At 41.4% G+C, this 25,725-nt stretch overlaps 1 protein-coding gene across 3 annotated transcripts; it reads right to left on the bottom strand.

The window, feature by feature from the left end:
* Positions 1 to 75: 75 nt before the first annotated feature.
* cpt1a2b (carnitine palmitoyltransferase 1A2b) lies at positions 76 to 25,619 on the bottom strand. 3 transcript variants are annotated; one of them, XM_061699726.1, is made up of 19 exons: positions 25,464 to 25,619; positions 20,745 to 20,887; positions 17,910 to 18,049; positions 16,478 to 16,655; positions 15,814 to 15,915; positions 15,585 to 15,722; positions 15,018 to 15,095; positions 14,614 to 14,721; positions 13,565 to 13,652; positions 13,200 to 13,395; positions 12,363 to 12,551; positions 10,874 to 10,979; positions 9,904 to 10,020; positions 6,552 to 6,716; positions 4,626 to 4,754; positions 4,334 to 4,489; positions 3,324 to 3,437; positions 3,105 to 3,197; positions 76 to 2,287 (listed from the first exon to the last, which is right to left on the bottom strand). In XM_061699726.1, exons 2-19 carry the CDS (start codon positions 20,883 to 20,885, stop codon positions 2,159 to 2,161), a joined length of 2,367 nt encoding a protein of 788 aa, XP_061555710.1. In that variant the 5' UTR covers positions 20,886 to 20,887; positions 25,464 to 25,619; the 3' UTR covers positions 76 to 2,158. The 3 variants fall into 3 exon arrangements, with proteins under 3 accessions (XP_061555710.1, XP_061555711.1, XP_061555712.1); XM_061699728.1 differs by lacking the exons at positions 76 to 2,287; positions 3,105 to 3,197 and adding an exon at positions 3,907 to 3,967 and having other exon boundaries at positions 3,344 to 3,437; XM_061699727.1 differs by lacking the exons at positions 15,585 to 15,722; positions 15,814 to 15,915.
* Positions 25,620 to 25,725: the final 106 nt, after the last annotated feature.

Genomic DNA, 25,725 nt, shown 5'->3' on the forward strand with positions numbered 1-25,725 from the left:
CAACTAAATCTTAAAACATGTTTGATTAAAAAAAAAAAAAATGCAATTGCAAATGCCACAAAAATGACAGCAAGGTCAGGGATTATTTTTTATTTCAGGCAACATTCCATCACCATATGTTAAAAAGCATAAGTCACGAAGTCAACAGTCGACGTTTAAACAACATGAAAAAAGTGACACAAATTAAAAAATCCCTACACATGGAACATTCAATTATTTAAAGGCAAAATAATCCAAAATTCAACAGATAAAAAAATAAATAAAAAAAGACCGGTGAATGAAACCCCTGACACAGAAATCAACAATATTTATCCAAAATAGTAAACAGTTGACCATGTAGTTAACTTGTAACTGTTAAATGCACCCAATTCCAGGAAAGTGAAAACCATAAAGGGTAATTATTGTGATTTGACATGACTTTTGATTCGAATGATCAGGAACCTTGTTTCGCGAGCCTAAAAGACTGTGCCCATATCCTCTTCATCATCCTTGATGAAGGAATGTCTCAGTTTGGAAAAACAACTTTTTTGAAGGCAAATGTGATTTCGGCCTGTAGATACAGAGATGTGTATGGTCTTGAGATGACATACCCGCGTAAAGTACCAGTAAATCCTCACAAATGCTAACAGTACCAAACTGTCAGACATTTCCACGAGCAGATGCAATATCATAATAAACTGTTTTATAACAATCTTCGTCCATGCAGTTGAGCAGTAAGTGCACTTATTTTGAAGCCCTTTTCACCCATTTTATGTTGGAAGTTTGCGATGCACTTTATACTCTGAAAAGTTGCGTTGTAAACATGAACACAACAAATACGCCCCAAACATCAAGCAGATTCTTTTCTTTGATGGTGGCTGCGGGCATTTAACCAGGTGTTTATTTTGAAGCAACATTTTCATTGACGAGGTTGTTTTTCTTTGAACAAAGACACACAGCTATTGACTGGCTGACAGTGAATCATTAGCCGCTGTCTCACTTTATTAGTTTTTCATTTGATTCTTGGTTTGGTTCCCATCAATAATATAGCGCAGTCAAAGACGAAGAAGTTACGTGCCGTCATGCTGCGCTGTTGTGATGTCACGCTATTCACAAAGCTCATAATTGTACTGCTGACACACCCTCAGTGTAAACACAAATTGGGGTGTCACATGCCAAAGTGTGCCCATGTGAGCTTGATGGCTATAGTAAAGCTTAATTTAGCGACTTATGAAAAAGGAAGGGATCTATTTCAGGAAATAAGTATGGTATTAGTGAAATCAATGACAAGGCCGACCATTTTCAACACTGGAGGCGTTTCATGCGACAGCAGCGAAGCCCGACTGAGGCTTAACCAAACATAGCCTTATAATGACTTAAATATATATACCGGTAAGTAAAACACAGTCTCTCCTTCATCTAAAATTGACCAAACGCATACAATAAAAAAAAAATCTGTACTTCAATCCACTGTTCATTTGTTTGCTGTTAATATGGTTGCATTCAAGCAGTCCTTTAACTCAAATTTGCAGTCCGTTACGATTGAAAGACTGTTGCGTGGCACTGAAAAAGCCTCAAAGGAAGATGCAGTGACTTTTCATATCTGGCTTGATGTCATTTCATATCTGCGGTTTCCATGCAAATCATCAAACAGCCGCAAAGAGCTGCTGGCATTTGAATATCCTGAACCACATCCTCCAAATATAATCACAGACTACTTTTACTTTGTATTCACTGCACGCCACTACAAATCCAAACTCATACAGACTATTCAGCTTAAACAGGAAATGAGAACATCCAAACGGTTATGCACAAAAAAAAGGCTACAGTCGTTAAAACTCACAGCTATCAAATTCAAGTAAGCACCATACACTCAGATTTAAATGTGCTTCAATTTCAACTTCTCTTCTTCCATTTCCCTTTTAAAGACACAAGTGTCATATTTCTTACATCACTGAGAAAACAGTCACCAACCACAACATTAGGTACATCTGCACAATCGAGATTGTGCAATAAGATCCCGTTAAAGAGATGTGTCAAATGTAATGCAGCAATGATTGACACAGGTAGAGAAGTAGGAACTAAATGCTTCATCTTACTATTTCCACTTCCACTTTTAATATAATAGAATCTTCCCTGTGTGTTTGTGAGGGCAATATTCATACACGCTTGACTGTATTCAGATGGTCTTCTTAGGCTGAGACTCGGCTGTGGCTTTGGACCATGGAGGAGTTTTGGTGTCAGCAGAGAGAACACTCATAATGTCCTGGAGAGCTTTGTTTATCTGAGCTCCAAACCGATGGGACTCCTGAAATAGATAGAGGAAATGATGAGTCAGATCCACATTCAGACATCAAAAACACTTCTGATCAAACTGTCAAGCACGCCTTGTGTGGTACAGGTGCTGCAGACTCAAAACATTCAGGCTGCCCAACCACAACAACTAGTTCAGCAAAAACCAAAACGCAGCGGAACGTGAAGTTGAATATGCGACATGTACATTTAAAAAAAAAAAAAAATCTTCTTTAAATAAATGTATTTACATTTAACCAATGTGAGGGGGGAAAATACATACAAAATTGCAGTTTATTTGACTATTTTTCATTTTAATTAACCAATTATTAAATGTGATGAGTCGAATAAAAACAAAAACCATATGTACATGTAAAATATGTAAAAGTTTGCTTTACCTGGAAAAAAATTCTAATTCTTTTATTTCACTATTTATAAGTAATGAAATACATTTATTAATAATTTAAATAAAAACGTTTTGATGTAAAATAGTTTTCATATTTTACGTTATTTACATACAACTCAATTATTTAACAAGACACACACACACATATATATATATATATATATAAACATTTTAACTAACCATTTTTTAGAAAAAGAATGACCAAATCAACGCAGCAAATATTACAGGACTCTAGACAATTTAAATGCTTGGTGGGCCCGACTAAAAAATGTGGCGCACCATATGAGGGCTGCGGGCCATACTTTGCCCATCCATGAGTTGTGATGATGGGGGATGTAATACAAAACACATTTTGTCATAGTGTCACATGCTCTGGGCTCCGTCTGCATGGAACGTGTTATAAAAAAATGTGACAGATTTTACGTACAGTCTCATTGCAGGAGTATTTGCACGACACATGGAAGTTGATCATATCTTCACCCACGACGATGTAAGAAACGCCGTAACCATCATCAGCAACCTGAAGTGACCACAGAGAAACGTGAGGTGTGCACAATTAAGATTATTTGCATTCACAGCACAGCCAGTCTCTGTGTATATACAGTATAATGTTCCTGCTAGAATAGACAAAATATATGATGCTCACAGGTCCGAACCCTCCGCCTAGCGATACAAATTCAGGGTGGTTCTTCAAGTCGAAAAGCTCCATTTGCTGGACTGGCGTCTGACTGGTGGAGAGGCGCCAAGGCTCAGACAAAACCTGAAACGTCAGACGAGAGACACATTGTGAAGTAAAAACAGTGAATGACAGTGAAGTTACGGAAAACCAGGAATAATTGATGTGTATAGATGCCACGAGATGGAGGCAAAGCACTTAAAACAGAGATGATCGGAAAGCATCAACGCCATGCATCTAAGCTTGTACACAATTACGAGCCCACGGTCCATGAACGAACGTATTCAGTAGTTACATTATTCAATGCAAACAAACCACTCTCACATGAGGCTCATCAATAGTATTAGCTAGCATAAAGCAATAGCACAAACTGACATGAGATCACACATGGGCAAACAAATATGCGCACGAGTACTTTACATGAACTGTAAAAGTCATGAAACTTGCATTTTGGCACAAACACACAATAATGAATGTTGGGAAAGCACTTCAAATAGCAAAGTAGACTACATGGGGTAATGGTAGCTACATCAGCAGAGAAGCAAAAACTAACTTTCACTTTCACTGTTCCCTTGCATGAGGTGATTTGAAGAACTGCCAACAAAACAGGACATCTGAAATCCAGACCCAAAAAAAATTAAATAAACCACAATCAATGAATTAAATCTAACAACACCAAAATTCTACAAGATGGTGCCAAATTCATGTTGTTAATGCTTTGGCCTAAGCACAAAAAGAGCAAGTAGATAGGAGAATAGGTTCCTAAAACATTCTCCGAATTGGCGAACGGCAAACCTCAAATATGTTGGGCTTCAGTATGTTTGTGAGCGCTGCTATCTCTACAGACAATCTACGCAGGAAAACCTGTACACTCCCCTCCAAAAGTGTTGGGATACTGACGCACAGTATGTTCTGAAGGCAAGTGTAGATGTCCACACGGACCCTCTTGCTGGCTACTTTCTAGCTGAACCAGAACTTACCTCTTTGAGGAATGGTGACTCCACGCCCAAATATTTCGAGACAACGTACAGGCAGAAGAGGTGTCTGTCAATTCCTGCTCCAGTCATAGCCAGTCGATAAAGATTCTGGTGTCTCTCGGAAGCCAGTCTAAAGAGGCGCCCACATTGTTCTGCGGTCTGTTCAGACAAAAGCACACTTCACTCTAATGCCACAATCAAATCAGAAGAAAACAAAGGGAATATACTTTTAGAGTTACAAATATAATGTTCTGTTTTACTTTAAAGACAAAGGAAACAAAGATTCGAGACCTACCTCTCCACTCTCCAACGCTTTGACAAAGGCACTGCTTTCATTTGAGCAGGATCGCACAGTCTCTGTCCGTCCTTCCCTGAAGAGGCGGGTCATTGACGCCTCATAAGTCAGACAGAAACCGCCACGATCCTGATGAATGGAAGGAAATCAAATAAAGATTACGTTTTGATCGGCATCTTTACCGCCAATAAAGTTATTAAAAAAAAAAGACTAGTGCAATAAAATCTTGTATTCTGATACCACCTCGTCCAGTCTTTCACGATCACTGAGCTTTATCTTGTCAACTCAAACGCGACCGGATACACTCGTTACCATGGCGCCGTGTGTATTATAAGAACAAAATGGAGGAAAATGTGTGGTGGTGGTCACCGGTGCTCGGGAGAGGACTGCTTTAGGTATGTTCACGCACATTTAATACGATACGGCTCGCAAGCAGCCAACAAAACGTTATGTAGCCTAGCAAGCTAGCACTAACGGTTGTACGTAAACATGCCGGCGTTCTGTCCAATCATGCTCTAAAGTTTTGGTGTGTGTGAAGTCATTTAATGACAATAAGTTAGCACCCATTATTTCTGTCCTGTCGTAATGTTGGTTTGACCTGACTGATTACATGACCTGAATAGAGAATACTTTTGAAGACACTCAATATACAGTACACAAGTATCTACGTAAATGAACAAGTCCTTTAAAGAGACACATTGCTCCATCTTGTGATCGGATCGGTGATCTTTTTTTTTTTTTAACTCAGTGATCGGCCCCAAAAATCCTGATCCTGTAAAGCCTATCCGGAACTGCAACAAAATGTGCAAGCCTTGTACAAATTCGATTATATGGATCGTTTTCATATAATTTTATCAATAACGATAAAGACAGATGTGGAAAAAAAGAAAAATAATCTATTTTAGCGATTCTTTTATGCCGCCTTGGTTTTATATGGGTAAATGTCTCGCATGCAGGAACAGCCATGCTTATAGTCCTATTTTCAAAACGTTATTGATGATGATTTCAAATTTTAAGCATTCGTAGCAAAGGCAATCCTTATTGACAGAGCAAATTGTAGTGGACCACTGAAATAAGACAAGAGTACAAAAGTCCATACATCCATCCATTTTCTGAGCCGCTTATCCTCACCAGGGTCGCGGGCGTGCCGGAGCCCATCCCAGCTGTCATCGGGCAGGAGGCGGGGTACACCCTGAGCTGGTTGCCAGCCAATCGGAGGGCACATAGAACCATAGAACCAACCATTCGCACTCACATTCACACCTACGGGCAATTTAGAGTCGTCAAGGAACCTAGCGTGCATGATTTTGGGATGTGGGAGGAAACCGGAGTGCCCGGAGAAAAGCCACACAGGCACGGGGAGAACATGCAAACTCCACACAGGCGGGGCAGGGGATTGAACCCCGGACCTCAGAACTGTGAGGCAGACACTCTAACCAGTCGCCCACCGTGCCACCTGAGTACAAAAGTACACCATTTATTTTGCTGTCTGCTATTGTGTGAATGCAAAATGGCTACCTCATCGTAGTACTTCAGCTCACAGATCCCTCTGGTGTATTGCAGCAACATAATGAGTGGCATTTTAATGCGAAAGAGAGCTTGAGATGGACCATTTGCAAAAGAAACAAAAAAAGCAACTCTATAGACACCAAAATACATTTCCGCTAGTTTTCATGGAAAAGGCATATTAAGCAAGAGTTTATCCCCAAATGTATTTAATGTATTTAGCATCTACAGAAAACCTCAGGTCATCTTCGTCATCTGCAGTATCTTCAACAGCTGACTTCTCAGCTTCAGCCAGATGCATCATATTTTGGGTCAAAGTGCATAGACAGAGACACTTCCCTTTGCTTGCTTTAATTGCTTTTAGATAAACACCAAAGTTCCAAAACCCATTAGACCAAATAAATGTGTAGCGTGTCTCACCCTGTAGTTGGCCAACTGTAATGCGATCTGAATGAATGCGTCAGGGCTGACGCGAAGCTTCTTAATTCGGCCTTTTCCAAAGTCTCTGAAGGGGAAGACATGGCAGTCCACATCGTCAGCCAAAGCCTGGGCAACAGCAAGGGAGCTGCATACTTGAGCTTGAACCTCCAAGTCAGACAGAAAGAAGAGCGATTTGAACAAAGCGTGTAAATCGGCATGGCTAAAGTTTATGACAGCACATTTTTTATCCTCTGAGATTTTGTCTTGCTCAACACTTTTTCCCAACTTTGGTAGATTTTTTTTATAGCCGGATAAAACCTCCAAAAGGTACGGTTGGACCAAACAATACTCCTCACCACCAAAAGAACAGCATACCTACAGTGAATCATGGTGGTGGCAGCATCATGCTTCGGGGCCATATTTTCTTCTGCTAGTTCTGGGGCCTTAGACAAGGTGGAGGGAATTATGAACAGTTTCAACAGCTGTCAGTCTTAGAACAAAACCGTTAAGTTTCTTCGAGAAGGAAAGACTACAAATGTCAGGGAAAGCCAGCTAGAACAGCTGAACTTTATTTGGGTTGACCCCAAATCAGCGGCACTTTAAATGGTGACAAGTGTGTGCTGACTCCCATTTCACGAGTTAGAATGCGATTGGTCAATTCTGAACACAGCCACATCAACAGTTCTAAGAGGGTGTGTAGACTTGTGCAACCATATTATCTCAGGTGTTAATTTTTACTTCCTTCTCAAAAGAATGTCTTTTAGTCATACAGGTTGTAGGTCAGAATAATGGTGGAAAAAAAGTATTTGAAATGATTTATCTTGGTCTTTCACAAAAATCTGGCATTTGGTCAGGGGTGTGCAGACTTTATATCCACCGTAAATTGCTTTATCGGATGGGTTTGTATGATTATGATTTAATTGTTGAAAGTTCCACAATAATGCATGCGCTGCCAGATAATCAGATGACCTTGGTTTTCTTTCTTCAACTGTGCTCCCAAGTTTTCCGTAGAACCCAGTGTCAAAAATCAAGGCCCGGGGGCCAAATCCAACCAACCATATCATTTTATGTGCCCTGTGAAAGCAAATACATGTACGTCGACTTCATGCTACTTGATAAAATACCAAAATTGCAGTTTTTTTCCCCACCTGTAATAATGTTGGCATTTGCAAGCATTTTTTGTTTCCAGTTCCCCTTTTAAAATAAATTAATAACAGTTGAACAGTTTTCATTAGCTTCTGATTTCTAAAATAGTTATCCAATTTGTTGTGTATTTGTAATAATATGAGAGGAATTTACTTTTACTCAGTCTGGTTTCACAGTCATAATGGCAATTGAGGGAAACTAGAACTACGATGTGACCTGTGCCAAAAATGAGTTTGACATCCCTGCCTTTGGAGGAGGACGGGGGAAATTGTTTTTCTATACTCTTGTTTTGTTGTACTAATGAGCTCAGAACAGGAACATTCACTTTCGGTTTGGCCCACTAATCATCAACCCCACGTTTCCTTTTGAGCCCTGAAACAGAGCAACACCAGCACAATGTGTGTAAACCTTTATACCAGTAAGCGAATTTAAGAAATGTAGGCCAGTGACACGCCTGCGAACGCTGGATAACAATGTATTTATACTAAAAACAACTTGAAGCAACTTGAATGGAATGACAACATTCTGATTCAGGGATGTATGATATGATTACAAGTGTACTTTTGGTGGTGGTTTCTGTCGAGACATGAGTGGGATTGAAAGATATGAGCCGAGGCAGAATGTTACACAATACAAAGAGTAATACTACAGTACAGACATGCCAACACCAAAGGCATGAAAACGGTGACACACCCCCCCTCCCCCAACACAAAAATAAAAAAACATTGTCTGGCGGGATCACCCGGGCCCCCGCAGAGATTTTTTATTTTTATTTTTTAACATAAATTAAGCAATCTGGCAGACTGAAGAGTACAATAAGGCGACATCAACACATTTTCATCACGCAGAAAAACATTTATTTACACCACTCGAGTTCTTTGCTTTTTTGTTTTGGCCTCCAACTTGAGCCAGGCCCATCTCCACCTACGCCTGATGCCTACCTTCAAGCTGTGCCACATGAATAGCATCCTCATCGCTAAGCATTCTCATTTTGGAAAATAATTGACAAAAATCAGTTTGTTTCACTTTATTTTTCACTATTTCCAACTTCAAAGGCTAATCCTAAATGCATCCTCCAGGAAAATATTTTTATTGGCCATTTCTGAATTTGAAGTTAGTTCATTCTGTGTTGTGACATAATCCCTAACATTGCTCCGTCGCTTAATACATTTAAAATTAACATCTGTAAACTAATTAGATAATTGTAGGCGCGTTTCCTAATTAATACAAGATGTACTAGCGGATCAACTCGTCGCCGATGTTACGTGTGCTTCGCGGTTCCGCTGGGACCACAACCAGGGCCACGACCCGCAGCACCTCAACGATAAAATACAAAAGACCAGCGCAACAAATACGACACTGGCTCATCCGATGAGCAAAAATGTTGCTTAAACGTAAGAGTAGCAACAGAGGACGCCCGCTCCAAAGGTGGGTAGAGTAGCCAAATATTGTAAACAAGTAAGATTACGGTTACTTGACAATAATGTGACCCACGTAGAAAGTAGTCCTCCAAAAAAATACTTGAATAAGAGTAAAAAGTACACAGTGAAATGATTATTCAAGTACTGAATAAATAGCACAAACAATTAAAACAAAATAAAAAAACATTTGCAATTTACTGCACAGTGTTTTCTCAAGTTATAAGTGAGCTGAAATATCCACGTTTGGGCAGACAGTGCCAGACGAACACTACAATACACGCAAGCTGTTGTTTTTGTTTGTCTAAATGGAAACAAGAGGAGCACGCCGTTGCCTTCATGGTAAGGACGACCTTTCCAAGATGGCGGCCACGTAGGCACGACGATCAGCTGGGCTGGCTTATCTAGTGTTAATACCCATGCCCAGGAAGCCCAATAGAAGACGTTGTGTGAGGTCATGTGACTTTCTTTTGTCGTTTGATTGGTGAACTACACTTAAACGTCACTAGCGCTTAAATTAGATGGCGCAAACAGCGCCCAATGCAGAAGTCGAAGTTGTAGTCTCGCGCACGAAATAGTTGATAAATAAAAGATCATTGTAACGGAGTAACAGCACCGTTACCGCTAGCTGCCAGCGTTCTTGGAGTACGAAACAGCCTCTGACGACAGAAGAAAAGAAAAAAACTCATTGGAGCTATACGATTCATGTAAATGGCCTATGAGTTCAAAACGGCGAATTTCACAGAAAGGCAACTGATTTGCATGTATGACAGTAATAACTCTAATACCTCTGGTGAGATGTCCCAGATAAGCCTCTGGGGGGTTGGCAATGAGTGGTCCACTTCACCCTTACAGTGTCCATCCTCAGTGTATCCCAGATGGAACGCATCAGTGGCTAGTGTGTACTGAAAAGAGGGATATTCAAACATTTAGAGAAGGTGTCATTAGGTTCGCCTATAAGGGTTAGTCCATTTTGCCGGTCCATCTCAATAGATAAGAATAGTGTTCAAAGCTTAATTTAGTTTGGTAGTTGAATTAAAAAAGACGCACGCACACTCAGAGTGAAATATTTCCAGATTTGTTTTAATATATAATTTGGATGATTATAGCTGATTGCAAACAAAAACCCCAAATTCCCCATCTCTATAAACCAAAAAAATATTAACAATCAATCAAGATAAAAATCATTTTTAATGCAGAAATTAGTGAGGAATTAGCCCTCTGAAAAGTACAGAATTTCCCCAAGTGTTTAATCAATCTATATCATGTTTGAGTACTGAAATATTTGGACTTTTCTCCCATCTTCTAATTTATTGAGATGTACATACTGTATGCGTGATGGATGAGTCGCCCACAACAGGGTAATCTCACACCTCATTAGAGTCTGTCCCGCCTCTGTTACTGTTAGGCATGAAATGAAAGATTTTTTTTAAATCATCATAGCTATTTGCAGAATCGTGTACATATTGATTCTGGTGACGCTTTTGTACTAAACAGCTTCCAGTAGGTGGAACCTTTGTCCCTTTCAATTGTTTAGGCAGCAGTAGATGAAACCATGGCGCTCTTTTAGGGCTAAGAGGGCTGTGGCGATAAACCGCATCCATCCATCCATCTTCCAATTATCCTAGCTTGAAATTTGCTTTACTTCTTTCCACACAAGTTTAGCCTTTGAGTGACAGTAAACCTACATTTAAATGAATTTATTTCTTGAACACAACCAACAATCAGTGTTTGACACAGTGTATGGAATGCACACACCTCCCAAAGGTGAGCCACAGTTGGTGCATCAGCCCAAGAGTGCTCAGCGTTCAGTCCGTTCTTCCCATTCTTGTAGATCACAACTGAAAATGATTTATCATACCACCTAGGAATTGAAAGAAAGAGAGAGAGAGAGAGAGACACCTTCACACACACAATTTTGACATGATTAGGCTTTTGCGAATAGTGTCACTGGGGGTGCTGGTATGTGGGACAGGTGGAAGGGAGGTATATACCAGAATCAGAATCATCTTTATTTGCAAAGTATGTCTAAAACACACAAGTCATTTGTCTCCGGTAGTTGGAGCCGCTCTAGTACAACAACAGACAGCCATGTGAAAGTGTCCTTTTCAAATCTGCAGTAGAAGGTGTTCAAGTTGTCAGCTAGTCCTTTATTGTTCTCTGCTCGGGGGGGTGGTCGCTTGTAGTTGGTTAGCGATTGTAATCCACACCAGACTGACTTAAGAGTTGTTAGCGGTCGACTGGTTTTCTAGCTTTTCTGCATAATTTCTCTTTGCGACGTTAATTTCTTTAGTTAGCTGGTTTCTAGCACAATTATACAGGGCTCTATCTCCACTTTGTTAGGCGTACTCTTTAGCCTGGCGAAGTTGCTTAAGTTTGGCAGTGAACCACAGCTATTTTGTTATTGAACGTGCGAAATGTCTTTTTTGGTACACACACATCTTTACAGAAACTGATATAGGATGTAACAGTGTCCCTATATTCATCCAGTTGAAGTTTCAAAGACACGCCAATCTGTGCAGTCTAAACAGTCTTGAAGTTCTAACTTTGCTTCATAGGTCCACTTCTTCACTGTTTTCACTGTAGGCTTCGCACTTAAGTGAATTAAGCAGTGATCAGATGAGCCCAGAGCTGCGCGTGGGATAGCACAGTATGCGTCATTTGGCGTGGTATAGCACTGGTCTAAACAAACAGTGGTCAAAAACAGACAGTACTGGAGAGCACGTAACCGAGGTGACCACACGGTTAGGCGCCATCTTAGATTATATATGTTAAATGTGACGGTGATTAACACAATAAACAACAGTAAGAGGTTCATTTCAACAGGGAGAACAACTCCCCAAAGTATGACAGGATTTTGTAATTGTGTTTGACCGTCCCATTCAATAAACAGCTGATAATAAATCTACAACTGAGGTTCTCCTTGCCCTCATGCGAGGGCATTACAGTACCTTAACTGCTCCTTTTTTTCAACTTCAGTCGAGCAGCGGCATATCTGTAGATCGCTCGCACGTAAAATCTTGGCTAAAAACACCCAAAAAATTTAAAAAAAAAACAATAAAACAAAAACCATCGCCCCAGCGATGGTTTGTAACTCGAAAAACTACTTGTACAGTTATTCCAAAGAGAGCCTTATATATTTATTTACCCAAGAGGAAAAAAATCCCTTTCATGGCACAAGACGTCAAAAGAAGTGTTGCTGATGATTATTAATTGTTGGCATCCATTTTTTCAGTTTTGTCCTCACCTGTCATAACATTTGCCATGGAGCAGTGACTTGGCATAGCGGTCCAAGTTTCCTGCTGGGTCATTTCCCCTCATGCCTTGCTCCTCATCATCCAAGGTCACAAAGAAGGCTGCTTTCTCGATGACATCTAGCGATCGCTTGTTGATGCCGCTGCTGAAGTATTGCTTTCTCATCTGACACCAAGGTATCCTGAGAATAGATTGGAGCACATGAAGACAGAAATGCTTTAAGAGTATATATGAATGGTTGTAGCTCATTAAATAAGGACCATATTTGCAGACAGTGATTAGCATGTTTAAATGCAACTTGGGCTTCCAAGTAATAAAACTGCCACGAGTACTTTAGTATTTCACGTACAAAAAAAAATATCGTAGACTTTTCTCTGCCTCTGTGATCCGCTTATTTAATTGTGAACCTCAACGAAGCGGACACACTTATGTCATCAAGGCGAGAGTTTGCAGCTCAATGTGGATTTAAGAAGTAAAACAGGTGATGAGCTAAAAAAAAAAAAAAAAAAAAGAAAACCAATTTGTCATTCATCAAGTGAAATGGCTTAATTTGTCGTGTGTATTCAATTGCTCTTTAACCAAGCAAAAATAGAGTTTATTCGAATACTCCATTATTTGATAAAATTTTTGGTAGCATACTCGAATACTAAAATATTCAATAGCTGCAGTCCTAGAATATAGATATGTATTACTTGAACTGTACATGTAAATAAAACCATCGGATATTGGCACGGAACTACAACTGGGTACTTGGACTGCAATGTAAATTCAGCCTTAGGAGCCAGAGAACTTCAATGGTTTGCAACCGCGGTCCAGGGTATCTATCTACCTGTCCCCAGCAGTGAGTGCTCCGAGTTTGTCTTCTCCAGGTTGTGGGGGTGACGGGTTATCCAGGATCTTCTGAATCTGGTATTCAATCTCTCTGGGAGAGAGCAGGCGGCCGGCCTGGTACACCCACAAGCGGAAATAGCGTCCCTTGTGGTACACTGTAATAAACTCACTGTCCAGCCAGTGTTGTAGAACATCTGTGGAGGGGAAGGGGATTATTGTAGTTAAAACACAATCTTCAGGATTCGCGTATATAATCCACTTTACTGCTAATTCGGTCTGCTCAAAAAAATGCTCGCTAACATACATCTGTCCGATAGATAACATGGAGAACGCACTTGCAGAAATTGTGTGCGTGTGTGTTACCAGTTTCAACTCCCGGAGTGCGTGTTGTGTTGAACATCCTCTCAGTCTGGGCGGCACACAGAGGGATAACAGTACCTGGAACACGGCTCTAATTCAAAGAGACAGAAGGAAATAGGAACGTTTATTAGCTAATTATTCCAATTATCTTTATGTTTTCTAACACAAACATTTTGCCTTAGAATGTTTCTCAACATTAATTGTTTCATTGATCCATTCTCTATACTGCTTCTCCTCCTGACGGGTCATGGGCGAGCTGGAGCCTATCCCACCTAACTTTGGGCGAGAGGCAGGTTACACCCTGAACTGGTCGCCAGCCAATCGCAGGGCAGATCTAAACAAAAACCATTTACACTCACACCGAGGGACAATTTAAAGTCTTAATTTAACCTGCCATGCATATTTTTAGAATGTGAGCGGAAACCGGAGTACCCGGAAAAAAACCACACAGCCACAGGGAGAACATGCAAAATCCACAAAGGAAGGATTTGAACCCACGACGTCTAAACGGTGTGGCAGATGCACTCACCAATCGTTTATCGTGCTGCCTCAATTGTTTAGAGCACCACAAACTAAAAAATTTAAATTAAAAATCTCTAGACCTCAAAAATGACGTGACATCCAATACAAATCTGTGACCCTTCACCTACATGCACGCGCACATTAAATTACATAAATTTGCTGAAACAGAGGCGGCACGGTGGCCGACTGGTTAGAGCGTCGGCCTCACAGTTCTGTGGACCCGGGTTCAATCCCCGGACCCGCCTGTGTGGAGTTTGCATGTTCTCCCCGTGCCTGCGTGGCTTTCCTCCAATTCATGCAAAAAACATGCATGAATTGGAGACTCTAAATTGCCCATAGGCGTGACTGTGAGTGTGAATGGTTGTTTGTTTGTATGTGCCCTGCGATTGGCTGGCGACCAGTTCAGGGCGTACCCCGCCTCCTGCCCGTTGACAGCTGGGATAGGCTCCAGCACCCCCGCGACCCGCGTGAGGAGAAGCGGCTCAGAAAATGGATGGATGGATGGCCGCTGAAACAGAACTTCTACATACCGGTTTGAGTTCCTCCCGGTTGACCTTGCGGCGGTAGAGGAGCATGGCGGTAATTGTGTTGCCTGCCCTCGCAGCTTGCACAGAAGTCGGGGTCACATACAGGAAGTCCTGTAAAGTACACCCACAAAGTTGGGAAACTTGTAGACCGCAACTGAAAATGATTTGTCATACCCCGTGAGGAAATGAAAGAAGAAACAAGGACACACACACACTTGGGTATTAATTTTGACATGCAACATTTGGGATGCTGGTAGGTATACATTGTGGGAGGGGGAAAAATAAAAATGTGTTTATTTGCTTTTTTTTTTTTTTACAGAGTTAAATTTTTATGGCAGATGTGCTGTATATTAGTTATCCATTCTTTCTTTCTCTCCCTGGAAGAAATAAAAAAGGCAGCAGGTTACCATGCCGTAGTAGTTGCTGTTGACCATTATGGGGCCTCTGCTCCGGAGGTAAATGTATTCCTCCCACCAGTCACTCACCTGAAAGTAACACAGTCAATTAAAGTTTGATTTTATATTTTCCTTGTAGATAAACTAAAACATACACACAATTCCGCTGTAAAAACAAATAACAAGTTTCTTCATTCAATTGAATGGATGGCATAGCTTGATTACTATATTGAACTTGTAGGTCAACACAATACAATCAAGAGACTGCCATCCATACATTGGCACACACTTTTCCCCCCCCACAGCAGTTTGAAATATTAGAGCTTCCAGACAATAAATAATGGCTCCACTATTTTCTAAGTGACAACAGAACGGGTGCAGTGGTGTGATGGATGACAAATTGTGGTATACGAGCATTTTTTATTTCAATGAAATGAATACTACTTAACAGTAAATAATGAATCATTTTCAAACACACACATTGAGTTGATGAAGAAATTAATGTCAAATGCAAATCAACAGTCGCAAGTGTGCTACTTTTCTTTTTTTTTTTGGGTGATAGTTTGGCTAGTTACTTACATAGTTAGTCGCCCAGAGAGCTTTAAGTTTTAAGTAGCGTTGGAGTCGATTTCCAAGGTTACATTCAAAGTCAGAAGCCAATTTTGTCATCCGTTTGTACTCACAATCTGACAACAGAGGGCGTGCTGACTCCAAGTACTGACACAGAGAAACAGAATTATGTTAACAGTTTACGTTGTCCTATCATACCAATCAATCATGGGACTATGATTGAAGATGTGTTACGCACCCTGCTCAGGGTGTCCTTTATGGCAGGAACAGGCAGGTGAGGTAGCGATGTTTGATAGCTGTAAAGTAGAGGCTTCCTGCTAGATAAGAGCCTCAATAGAGTCTGGGGGAAAAAAGATAAAGTGACAGATTTGGAACAGTTTCAGGGACAATTTGAAATATCTGGCATTAAAACGTTACCACACTTAATCAGGATAATAATTTTTAGCATATATGGTTCTAGATTTTTAACAGGGAGCCAAACACATACAAACACTCACATTCAAACTATAAACTTGACGAGTGCACCAACTTATGAGTTACAAGCGTCAACTTTTTGCTTTGTGCTGTGAACCAAACTTTGAGGTATGAGTAACTACATGCATGCTGCCATTAGATGGTGGCAGAGAGCGCCACAAACATCCACCCTGCATCCCAAGTCTCACTTCAACTTTGAGATATAAGTAAATTGAGTTAAAGCTCAGTCAGTGAACGAACTCGCAAGTGGTGGATGTTTGTGGCGCTCTTGCTTTGCTACCATCTTTAGGCAATTATGAACTTTTTTTGGGGGGGGGGGGCATCAATTACTCATGGATTATCCCTAATGTTGGGGAAAACGGCAGACATCTAAGCCCTGCACAGTTGCCATCGTGGGTCGCTGTAATAGTAGTAGGGACATGGCTTACCACCCAGATCTTAGTGGTGTTGGAAACTCGACCATGCTGCTCGAACATCCACTGGTGGTAGGAGAGAAGCAGTTTGAGGCAGAACCTGAGAGCGAGGATGAGGGACAGCCACAGCAGCGTACTGAAGACCAGCGCGGAAAGCATTGTCTGGCCCTGAGCGCTGAGAGAAACATGGAGGCTGGATGGAAAGGCATGAGAGGGAGATTTAAACCACAAGGCAGGTCATTGAGTCATATTAATCGGACCTTGAACAATCAACACAAAATACTTTCATTTGTTTCCAAGTAGAGGAAAAGAATGGTGAACATGTAAAAACACATTCATCCATCCATTTTCTTTAAGCTCCCATGCAGAGTGCGCAGGTAGGTAGGGGTGTGTGGGGGTTGAGTCACCAACTGTCATTTTTTTTTTGCGATGGTCAGTCCAAATCAGGTTTGCCCGGATTGCGCGGTGTGCGGCAGCCCTTAGATTGTATAGTTGAGGTCTACATGGAGCGTCCAGTACATGCCACAAATGGCATTGTTTTATTTACATGGAATTTATTAAAATAATTAGCCTATAGAAAAATATCCATTATAACATGTAACTGTTAAATTTGGTAAAACAGTGAGTTAATCTGAACTGTTGCTAACAAATGCACCATTGTGCTGTATGTATGCCAGCATCTTTTTAAAGTATCTTCATATCACATACTGTATGACCATAACAGAGTTTCTAACATTTTTCTTAGTAGCAGACAGGTTCTAAATGCACAGTGTTAAATAAAGCCTACTGCTGCAATAATTAATATAACTGCATGTAGGGATTATAAACAATAAGGCTGCAGATTTAAACAAAGTCAGCGTACTCTTTGTCTGCTTATGATGGTGACGGTAGTCATATTTGGGCGGTGAAGTAATTTCCTCATGGATGCTATCAAAAATGGAATGGGACGTGTGCGTGTATTGTTTGTGTGCGTGTTTACTGCTTGTGTGTGTTTGTCTGTGTGTGCGTGCGTGTGACTGACCATAATGCAAACAGTGAGTCAGTAACACTGAGTGGCAGTCAGTCAAGAGGCAATTTGGGATGTAGGTCAGAGTTCACATGTTGGCAACACACCCACATAGCTCACTTGTGACTCATCAGTCAGACGTGCAGAGAACTTCAGTGTTTGTGGATTAGCGACTTCCATTTTTTATACGTGGATTCAAGAAATGACAACATGGTGTGTCATATGTAATGTGTGTCATACTGACACGAATGACTTGAACATGATCACAAAGTTACACATTGGCAAATGTGACTTGACGTCATTATTACGTTTTCATTTCATATTTAAAAGGCCACTAGAGAATTTGCAGAAACAAGATGCTTGGTGGAAAAAAAGATTTTAGAACAAACTAAAAAAGTCAAAACAAACACTTTCAGATCCTCTTCATCTTTGTGCATCTACCTGAGGGGAAGGTGTTGCTGTATCTTGGCAATGAGCCCCATGCTAGGATCAGAGCGCATGTACATTGTGGCCAGGATAGCAATGACGACAAACAGCCAGGATGAAGGACTGGCAGGATACATCCCCTTGATCACCCGGTTCTACAGTAAACAAAAAAAAAAAAAAAGAAAAAAAAAAAGGTCATTCCTGTGGGGAATGCAAATGTAAAAGCAGATTGCTAAATGGATAAACATACATCAAACATGAGGAAAACATGACCAATCCATTCTGCCCTTTATAAAGAGCGTTTTATTTTGATCGACCCTGTCTGGTATTGATACAACAATCTTTATTTCTGTGATTTTACTCTAAACCGGCACTGCATCATACTGGGAGCTGTCCCTAATATTTTGCATGGCTAAAAGTAGTATTAGAAAGAGTAGAAACACTGCTATTAGTCTCCGATCTCTAGTATTTCAGTTGAAACTGTTTTCTTACTAAAAGCCCATCTTTGATTTGTGCAGTTTATCAAATATCGGAAGGACTTTAATACCTTAAAGACAGCAAATGTATCAGAAAGCATGCGTCTGTTAGGTAAAACGGATCCTTCCATCACATAGCAGGACAACCAAATGTAAACATTTGCCACCTGTCAGCGCATGCGTGGTGGAGAATACTCATTGGGTTACTCTAACATTAGGCCAGCTAAATAAACCTTGGCCTGCAAGGCTCTCCTGTATTTTACTTCTTTGCACACAAATGACTCTCCCATACATCCACCTATGTATGAAGAACAAAAAAAATAAAGAATAAAAATTAAACTGCGCTTGTCATATCTATCAAATAGCCTCACCCAGGGAGGAGCCACATGATATATTGTACATGTAAAAGTTTAACAAAGACAATTTATTTTTCAAAATTAACATTTCAAAACACATCTGTTTATGAGACATACTTGTGCTAAGTGTCTTTCAGATGACAGTTCTATAAAAGTGTGTAGGGAAGTGATGAATATACAGTATTAGTCATGCCCCGATCACCTTTTTCTGCACCCGAGTCTGAGTCACGTGATTTTGGGCATCTGCTGATACAGAATACCAATACCTTGGCAATGTAGTAAGAAAGAGAGAGAGAGAGAGAGAGAGAGAGAGAGAGAGAGAGAGAGAGAGAGAGAGAGAGAGAAAAAAAAAAGTGCATTCAAAATCTCTCAATTTTCTAAAAAGATTTTCATTGGAATAAACATAACCGAACAAGATTCCTTTTTATGTTGCTATAAATCTAATGCAGCATTGGGTCAAATCAAGCAATGATAAGATAAACCTTATTAGTTCCACAATGGGGAAATGTGCAAACCCCAAATTTGCAAATTTGCGGTTGCAGACTTGCCACCATAGCTCCTCTTTTGTCAATCCATTCACCCTGTGACACGAGATAAGGATTATGTCTCCTTTTTTGGGATCATATTTGAACAAATAGGTGCTGCATGCACAAGCAGGCTTAAAAAGTTGCACCTTAAATAGACAAGCATTTTTGGGGAGTCCCGGCAATTTTGTGGATATGATTTTTTTTGCTTCACTTTTCATGCCACCACATGAACCAGAAACATTACATTGTGTATAATATAAAGCTAAGCTACTGCTGTTCCATTTGGCAATATATTTGTACGTCAGGATTATTTCGTCACTTTGTGACCTTTAAAAATGAAGAACATTTAAAAAGCCAATCTTTTTCAGCTGATACCAATCGGCTGAAAATAGCGTGATCTGGCCCGATTTCCGATCACGTGATCGAAACGTGACGACCTCGGACTGTATCAATTAATCAGTTTTCCTTTGGTTGTCCGGGGTCGGGTCACAGGGGCAGAAGTTTAAGCAGGGAAGCCCAGACTTCCCTCTCCCCAGCCACTATTGTATGCATGTTTGTCTGTCTGTCTGTCTATCCCTGCAGGAGATCCCAAGGCGTTCTCAGGCCAGCCAGGAGACAGTTTGGCCAGCATGTCCTGGGTCGTGGTCTGGGACCACCTCCCAGTGGGCTGTGCCCAGAACACCTCACCAGGGAGGGGTCCGGGAGGCATCCTAACCAGATCCCCGAGCCACCTCATCTGGCTCCTCTCGATGCAGAGGAGCAGCAGCTCTACTCAGAATTCCGCTGGATAACCAAGCTTTTCACCCTCTCTCTCAGGGAGAGCCGGACGCCCCGAGAAGGGACGTCATTTCGGCCGCTTGTATCCATGAGCTTGTTCTTTCGGTCCCAACCCACAACTCGTGAACCATGAGCGATGGGAGGACTGTAGATCTGCACATTCTGTCCATGGGGGTTACAGTATTAACAGAATCGGTAACAAAGGACAGCCTTGACGGAGTCTAACCTTCCCTGGAAAAGAATCCGACTTCTGGCAATGCAGACCAAACTCTGACAAAGGTCTTATGGGGAACGAACAGTCTGTATCAAGGGTCCTGTACCCCATACTCCAAGAGCACCCCGAGCAGGACTCCTTGAGAGACATTGTCAAACAACTTCTCCAAGTCCACAAAGCACATGGAGAATGACTGGATGAACTTCCATGCACCATCCAGTACCCTGTTGATGGTGTAGAGCCATCCGGCTCACTATACACCCGGTCCTCTTGGCCCCTCCCCCAGGTGGTGAGCCCATGGGAACAGGGACTCACATTACCTCTTTGGGTTGTGCCTGCCCAGGTACCATGGGTGCAGGTACACATGGACCTGGTGAAGTTTGCAGCCTAAACAATTATAACTTATGAGCTGCTTGGTCAAAAGATGCAGATGCCTGCAGTAAATGTTGGTGAGATAAACATGAATTAGGCAGACAAATCACAAGCCTTCTGTTACCCACCCTTATGCGGCTGACACGCTTTTTCCACGATCGTACTCCCGACAGGTAGATCTGGTTCAGGGCCTGATAAGAGAGCTGCAGATCAAAGCCCTCTGGTGTAATGGTGAACTGGAACGCTACAGCCTGGTGAGCCTCTGCCATGGCTGTGGACACACACAACAAAATAGAATCAATTCGACATGCACGTACAATTTTGCAATTGTGACCTACATTTTTTTAGTTTAAATACATTCTATCGTATTTTGTTTTTTGGCGCCAGCCTTTATAAGCACCAAGCTGTAAAAATAATAATAATGACACCCTCTGCCCACTTTATCATAGTGCCATGTCTGGACATCTATTATTATGATGCAGCCATCAGTGTCTTTCTGTCATCATGAAATATGCATTACAGTAGTACTTTAGTGCAATTAGCCCTAGAACCTTCCTGTTGGCTAAACATCAAATAAGAGGTTCAATCACCGAAGAGGTCGCGAGATGATTTGGGATGGCACCAATATTCTTGATTGTGACAGCATTCCATCCACATCTCTTATCAACTACAATTTTAATCATTTTTAGCAGTGGAATCTCTCAAGTATTGTTAAACTTCCTTAAGCTGCCTATATAACATGTGGGCACACCCTGTAGCAGGAACCCCGCCTCTCACCCGAAGAGAGCTGGGATAGGCTCCGGCACGCCCGCGACCCTCGTGAGGAGGAGCGGTACGGAAAATGGATGGATTGATGGATGATAATCCATTTATTTTAAAGATTCATTTTGCACGGTTTTGTTTTACATATTTTTTGCCGAAAAGTTCAATAAAAACACATTTTCCCTACTATGACGCGCAATTGTGATTAATAATCGTATTACAATATTGATCAAAATAATCGTGATGAGCATTTTGGCCGTAATTGTCCAGCCCTAGGTCTGTGTGAGTGTGTGTGTCAGTGTTTTTTCATGCGTTTGTAGAGATTTATTGCTGCGTGTTTGTAATATTTTGTGTCATTTATTCACACACAACTATGTGAGCGAATGTGCTGGCATGTCTAAAAGAAAGAGAGAGAGAATGAAGGCCATTCAGGCTTGTTAATGTGTTACTATGTTTGTCAGGAAGTTTAGTAAGCTTTTTGTGTGTTCTCCTAATCAGAATTTTAAGTTATATAAAACAACAGTAAAGTCTGAGCAGATACAATACAAATTCTGCTTTTTTAAAATGCTAGTGAGATTTTAAGGTCAACTTAAAAACATTTTAAAAAGAATGTCATAGGCACAGCCTCTTGGCTTGTGTTGATGAATGAACAAGGAAGAGATTTTATAATTCAACAAACAGAGGCCTAAAGCAACCCATCTGAGATGATAAGGAGTAAAATAAATAAATAAATAAATAAATAAAATAAAATTAAACATGTATTGTTACATTAAAGAATTGAAAACAAAGAGTCTAAATTTAGTAATCTTTAGGGATCAAATGATTACCGGAAGTACTTTTATCATTTCCAGTTGTCATCGTCAATAATGCAATTTGCACCCCAGAGTAAATCAATTCTCCTCTTCAATATAGCGCATGTGCTCTAGTAGCTTATAACAACCTTAGCAATAGCATGACAGCTAACAGGATAAAGGGAGGTATTATTTACATTTGTATTTTCCCACCGCGCTTAAAAATGATGATGCTGACATAACGACTGGCAGCATGCAAATAGATTAGACATTCAATTTAGCATGCTAGCATCTTCTTTTCACCTCGCCAATGGCAAACCAAACATGGAGGACATAGAGTATTATATACAAAACGTATCAATAGATTCGGACCAAATCAATCAAATTACATGTGTGAAAACACTTCCATTTGATAGGGTCTTCCGACCATGAAAATTCATTTTGGTTGCTGCCGTTGACAGTTTTTAATGGGCAAAAGTGCACAGGTTTTCTATTTGATATTTTTTCCATCCATCCATTTTCTTTACCGCTTATCCTCACGCGGGTCGCAGGTGTGCTGGAGCCTCTCCCGGATATCTTTGGGCGGGAGCCGGGGTATACCCTGAACCGGTCGCCAGCCAATCGCACTCACATTCACACCTACGGGCAATTTAGAGTCCTCAATCAACCGCCCACGCATGTTTTTGGGATGTGGGAGGAAACCGGAGCACCTGGAGAAAAGCCACGCAGGCACGGGGAGAACATGCAAACTCCACACAGGGGGGGCGGGATTTGAACCCCGGTCCCGAGAACTGTGAGGCAGATGTGCTAACCGGTTTCCATACATCTCTTTTAATTAGATTATTATACTTCTCGACCCTAACTAAAATCCAGTACATGAATAGCACACCGTGAAACCCTGCAAAACAGGCTTATTCTCACATGAGAAGCTACCAAACGAGTATTGTGGAGGAAAGTGTGAACATCTTGGAATCCTGCCAATCAGGTCACCAGAAGAAAAACGGTCAGAGCTTGACGTGATTGCATCCAGAGGCCAGAAGGTGTAGTTCAACACCCGCACAGTGAATACTCGCAATAAAGGCAGAAAGTCGCATGTCATCCAGCAAAATAAGTTGTTTGATATTCAATGTTCTTAATCAAACAACAGGCACATTTAATCAGTTATACACTAATCAATGTTTAAAATCATTTCTTCTTTGGAAAGCAAACTAGTTGAGACCGCACCTCTGCAAAAGCGGCTTGGCTGGTTATCAGTAAAGAGTACGCTCAATTTTGCCTCAATTGCTTGGAGACACATTTAAATCAAGCCATAAATTCAATCCACGCAAAATATAGTAATATATAGAAAAGACAGCACGGTCGACGCCACTTTTTCTAACCAACGTCATCGGTCCACAGCAAGTATTGCTGATCCAAGTCTCTAGATTGAAGCTACTATTTTCCGCAGATGGACTACAAAATGCACGGCGGCCTGTTGCTTGAAACGTGACTATCGGAAAGGTCGCAAAAGTCGGTCAGGAGCGTCTTATGCTGAAGGTGGATTAAAGGTTGCATCGAGGCACCGTTCCTCAGCATTTTTAGAATCCGATAAACCCTTCCGAGGAATTCAGAGTCACGTCGCTTGTATAGCAACGTTACGAAGCAAAAAACGAGAATCCGAAGAGGCCCGACACGTGGTCGCCTCAAGCGGTTTACTGACACACCCAGTTGAATTTGAAAGCAACATTTACATTTAAGCAAACACATACCTTGGTCTCGTGAATCTGCTTGCGCAAGATTAATGATAACCATAATTTGAAATGCCATAAAAAATAAATAACGATTAACGAACATACAAAGACAAATGGTCAGCAACATATCCAGAAAGCTAATATAACAATACTCGCATGCATAATATTCTTGCTCCTCTGCGAAAAACGAGTTCTATGACAGCAGCTTTGCTGTGAAGTTGTTTGTGTTTTTTCATCAGATCCATCTACTGCTGACTTGCACAACAGCAGCAGCAGCAGCAGCACATAAACCTTGCCGGCAAACGGAATGAGATTATTCCGCTTGTAAAAGAACACAATTGACCGTTGACCTCCGGCATCGCTCCCCTGCATCGCAGAGGTCTCGGATCGGATCCGCTATCGGCGATCGCTCAAACGCAAGTGACTCCACATCCCCGTTTTCATATTTGACAGCAACAAAAAACAGCATTTTTTTGCCCAGAAATGTCATGACTTTTCCTAAAGTCCTGATTCCTAATTTCTTTTGTACAGAAGCTACAACGTTTGTGTACACTAAGGCTCTGCCAGATTGGAGTTTTAGATGTACCATGGTTTGTTAAAGCAAGGAAAATGGTGGCAATGGAGAAAATCTTGATGCTGTGTATGCCATAAACGGATGCGCTAGTGCTAACAGTGTTGAAGTAGTCCAGGTGACCATCTGTGTTTCCACCACATTTTCACAGTTCCTCTGCAGAAACGGGCGAATCTGGAAGCAGCGAAGGAGTCTGTGTGACAGAAGTCTGCATGTATGAGGTCACAGACTGCCTTGACACACGTGCAACATCTGCCAACATACACTTGACCTTTTGTCCCAAACATTGATCGAGGATGAATCATTGATGAAAGTCACACGGGCTATTATATGAAAGGCTTATTATCAGTTTGAAAAGTTTTGTACCTGCTAACTTGATATGGGCAATTACTTTGAAGACACGGAATTCAAATGGATGCTTTGTGTGCATGGAAAATGAACATGTATGTATAGCAAGTGAGCAACAAATGCTCTACAAATGTTTTCAGGATTTTTTTAAGAATCTCTGACAACAGTCAGCCCTAAAATGTGTGGGCGGCAAAACATTGCGTGTGCGACGTCCGAGCGTCAAACTGGGAGTTGTCTGTCTTCTTCCTATTTGAAGGATTCTTGCTCCTAAATTCATGCTTGCAAGCATGACACCCCTCGGCGAAACTTGCTTCATGTGGCCTATCTCTCGCTAACCGGTTCAGCGGCACCAATGACATGCACCCCATGCTGGTCTCCATCCCCGGACGCGGATGGTGAATAGAAACCGAGCCGGCAACCACAAACAAACACCACATCAATCCAGAGCATATTTAGCCAATCCATGGAGTTTCCGTTCATTTTTTTTTATTTTTAGTATTTTTTTTTTGGGGGGGTGGGGGGTGCGACGTGAGAAGTGATGTAGCAGTTAAACACAAGCGCTCCATTCGGGTTCCGCACCAACACAACGACATGCTTGAAATAAAGCTTCACTCCAAAAGTAACACAATGTGAGTTGAAATGTACCTGGAAATGCTTGGAAGGCGCTTGCTTGGCAATGTGACCGCCAGAGAAGCTTGTGTTGGTGCTCCTCCCTTCTCGCCGCTTATGGAGGCGAGCGAGCGAGCGCTCTGCTTTCAGTGAAAACTAGCCTAGCCTAGCCTAGCTTAGCTCGGCTTTCACCGCCACTGGCCAAAGATCGTCTGCGCGAAGCTGACTACCTACTCGTCACTTAATACTGTGGCCAGATTTTTCGGTGAGCGCCAGTACTGAAGGATTATTATGTCGA

This window comes from Phycodurus eques, chromosome 16 (genome assembly GCF_024500275.1).
Source record: "Phycodurus eques isolate BA_2022a chromosome 16, UOR_Pequ_1.1, whole genome shotgun sequence".
NCBI lineage: Eukaryota > Metazoa > Chordata > Actinopteri > Syngnathiformes > Syngnathidae > Phycodurus > Phycodurus eques.

Coding starts and splice junctions, on each gene's coding strand:
- cpt1a2b (XM_061699726.1), bottom strand. CDS start 20,885: ATGGCAGAGGCTCACCAGGCTGTAGCGTTCCAGTTCACCATTACACCA. Junction 15,916..16,477: donor ACACCACTAAGATCTGGGTG/GTAAGCCATGTC, acceptor TTTTTCCCCCAG/ACTCTATTGAGGCTCTTATC. Junction 4,755..6,551: donor TACAGTTGGCCAACTACAGG/GTGAGACACGCT, acceptor TCCATTCATCAG/GATCGTGGCGGTTTCTGTCT.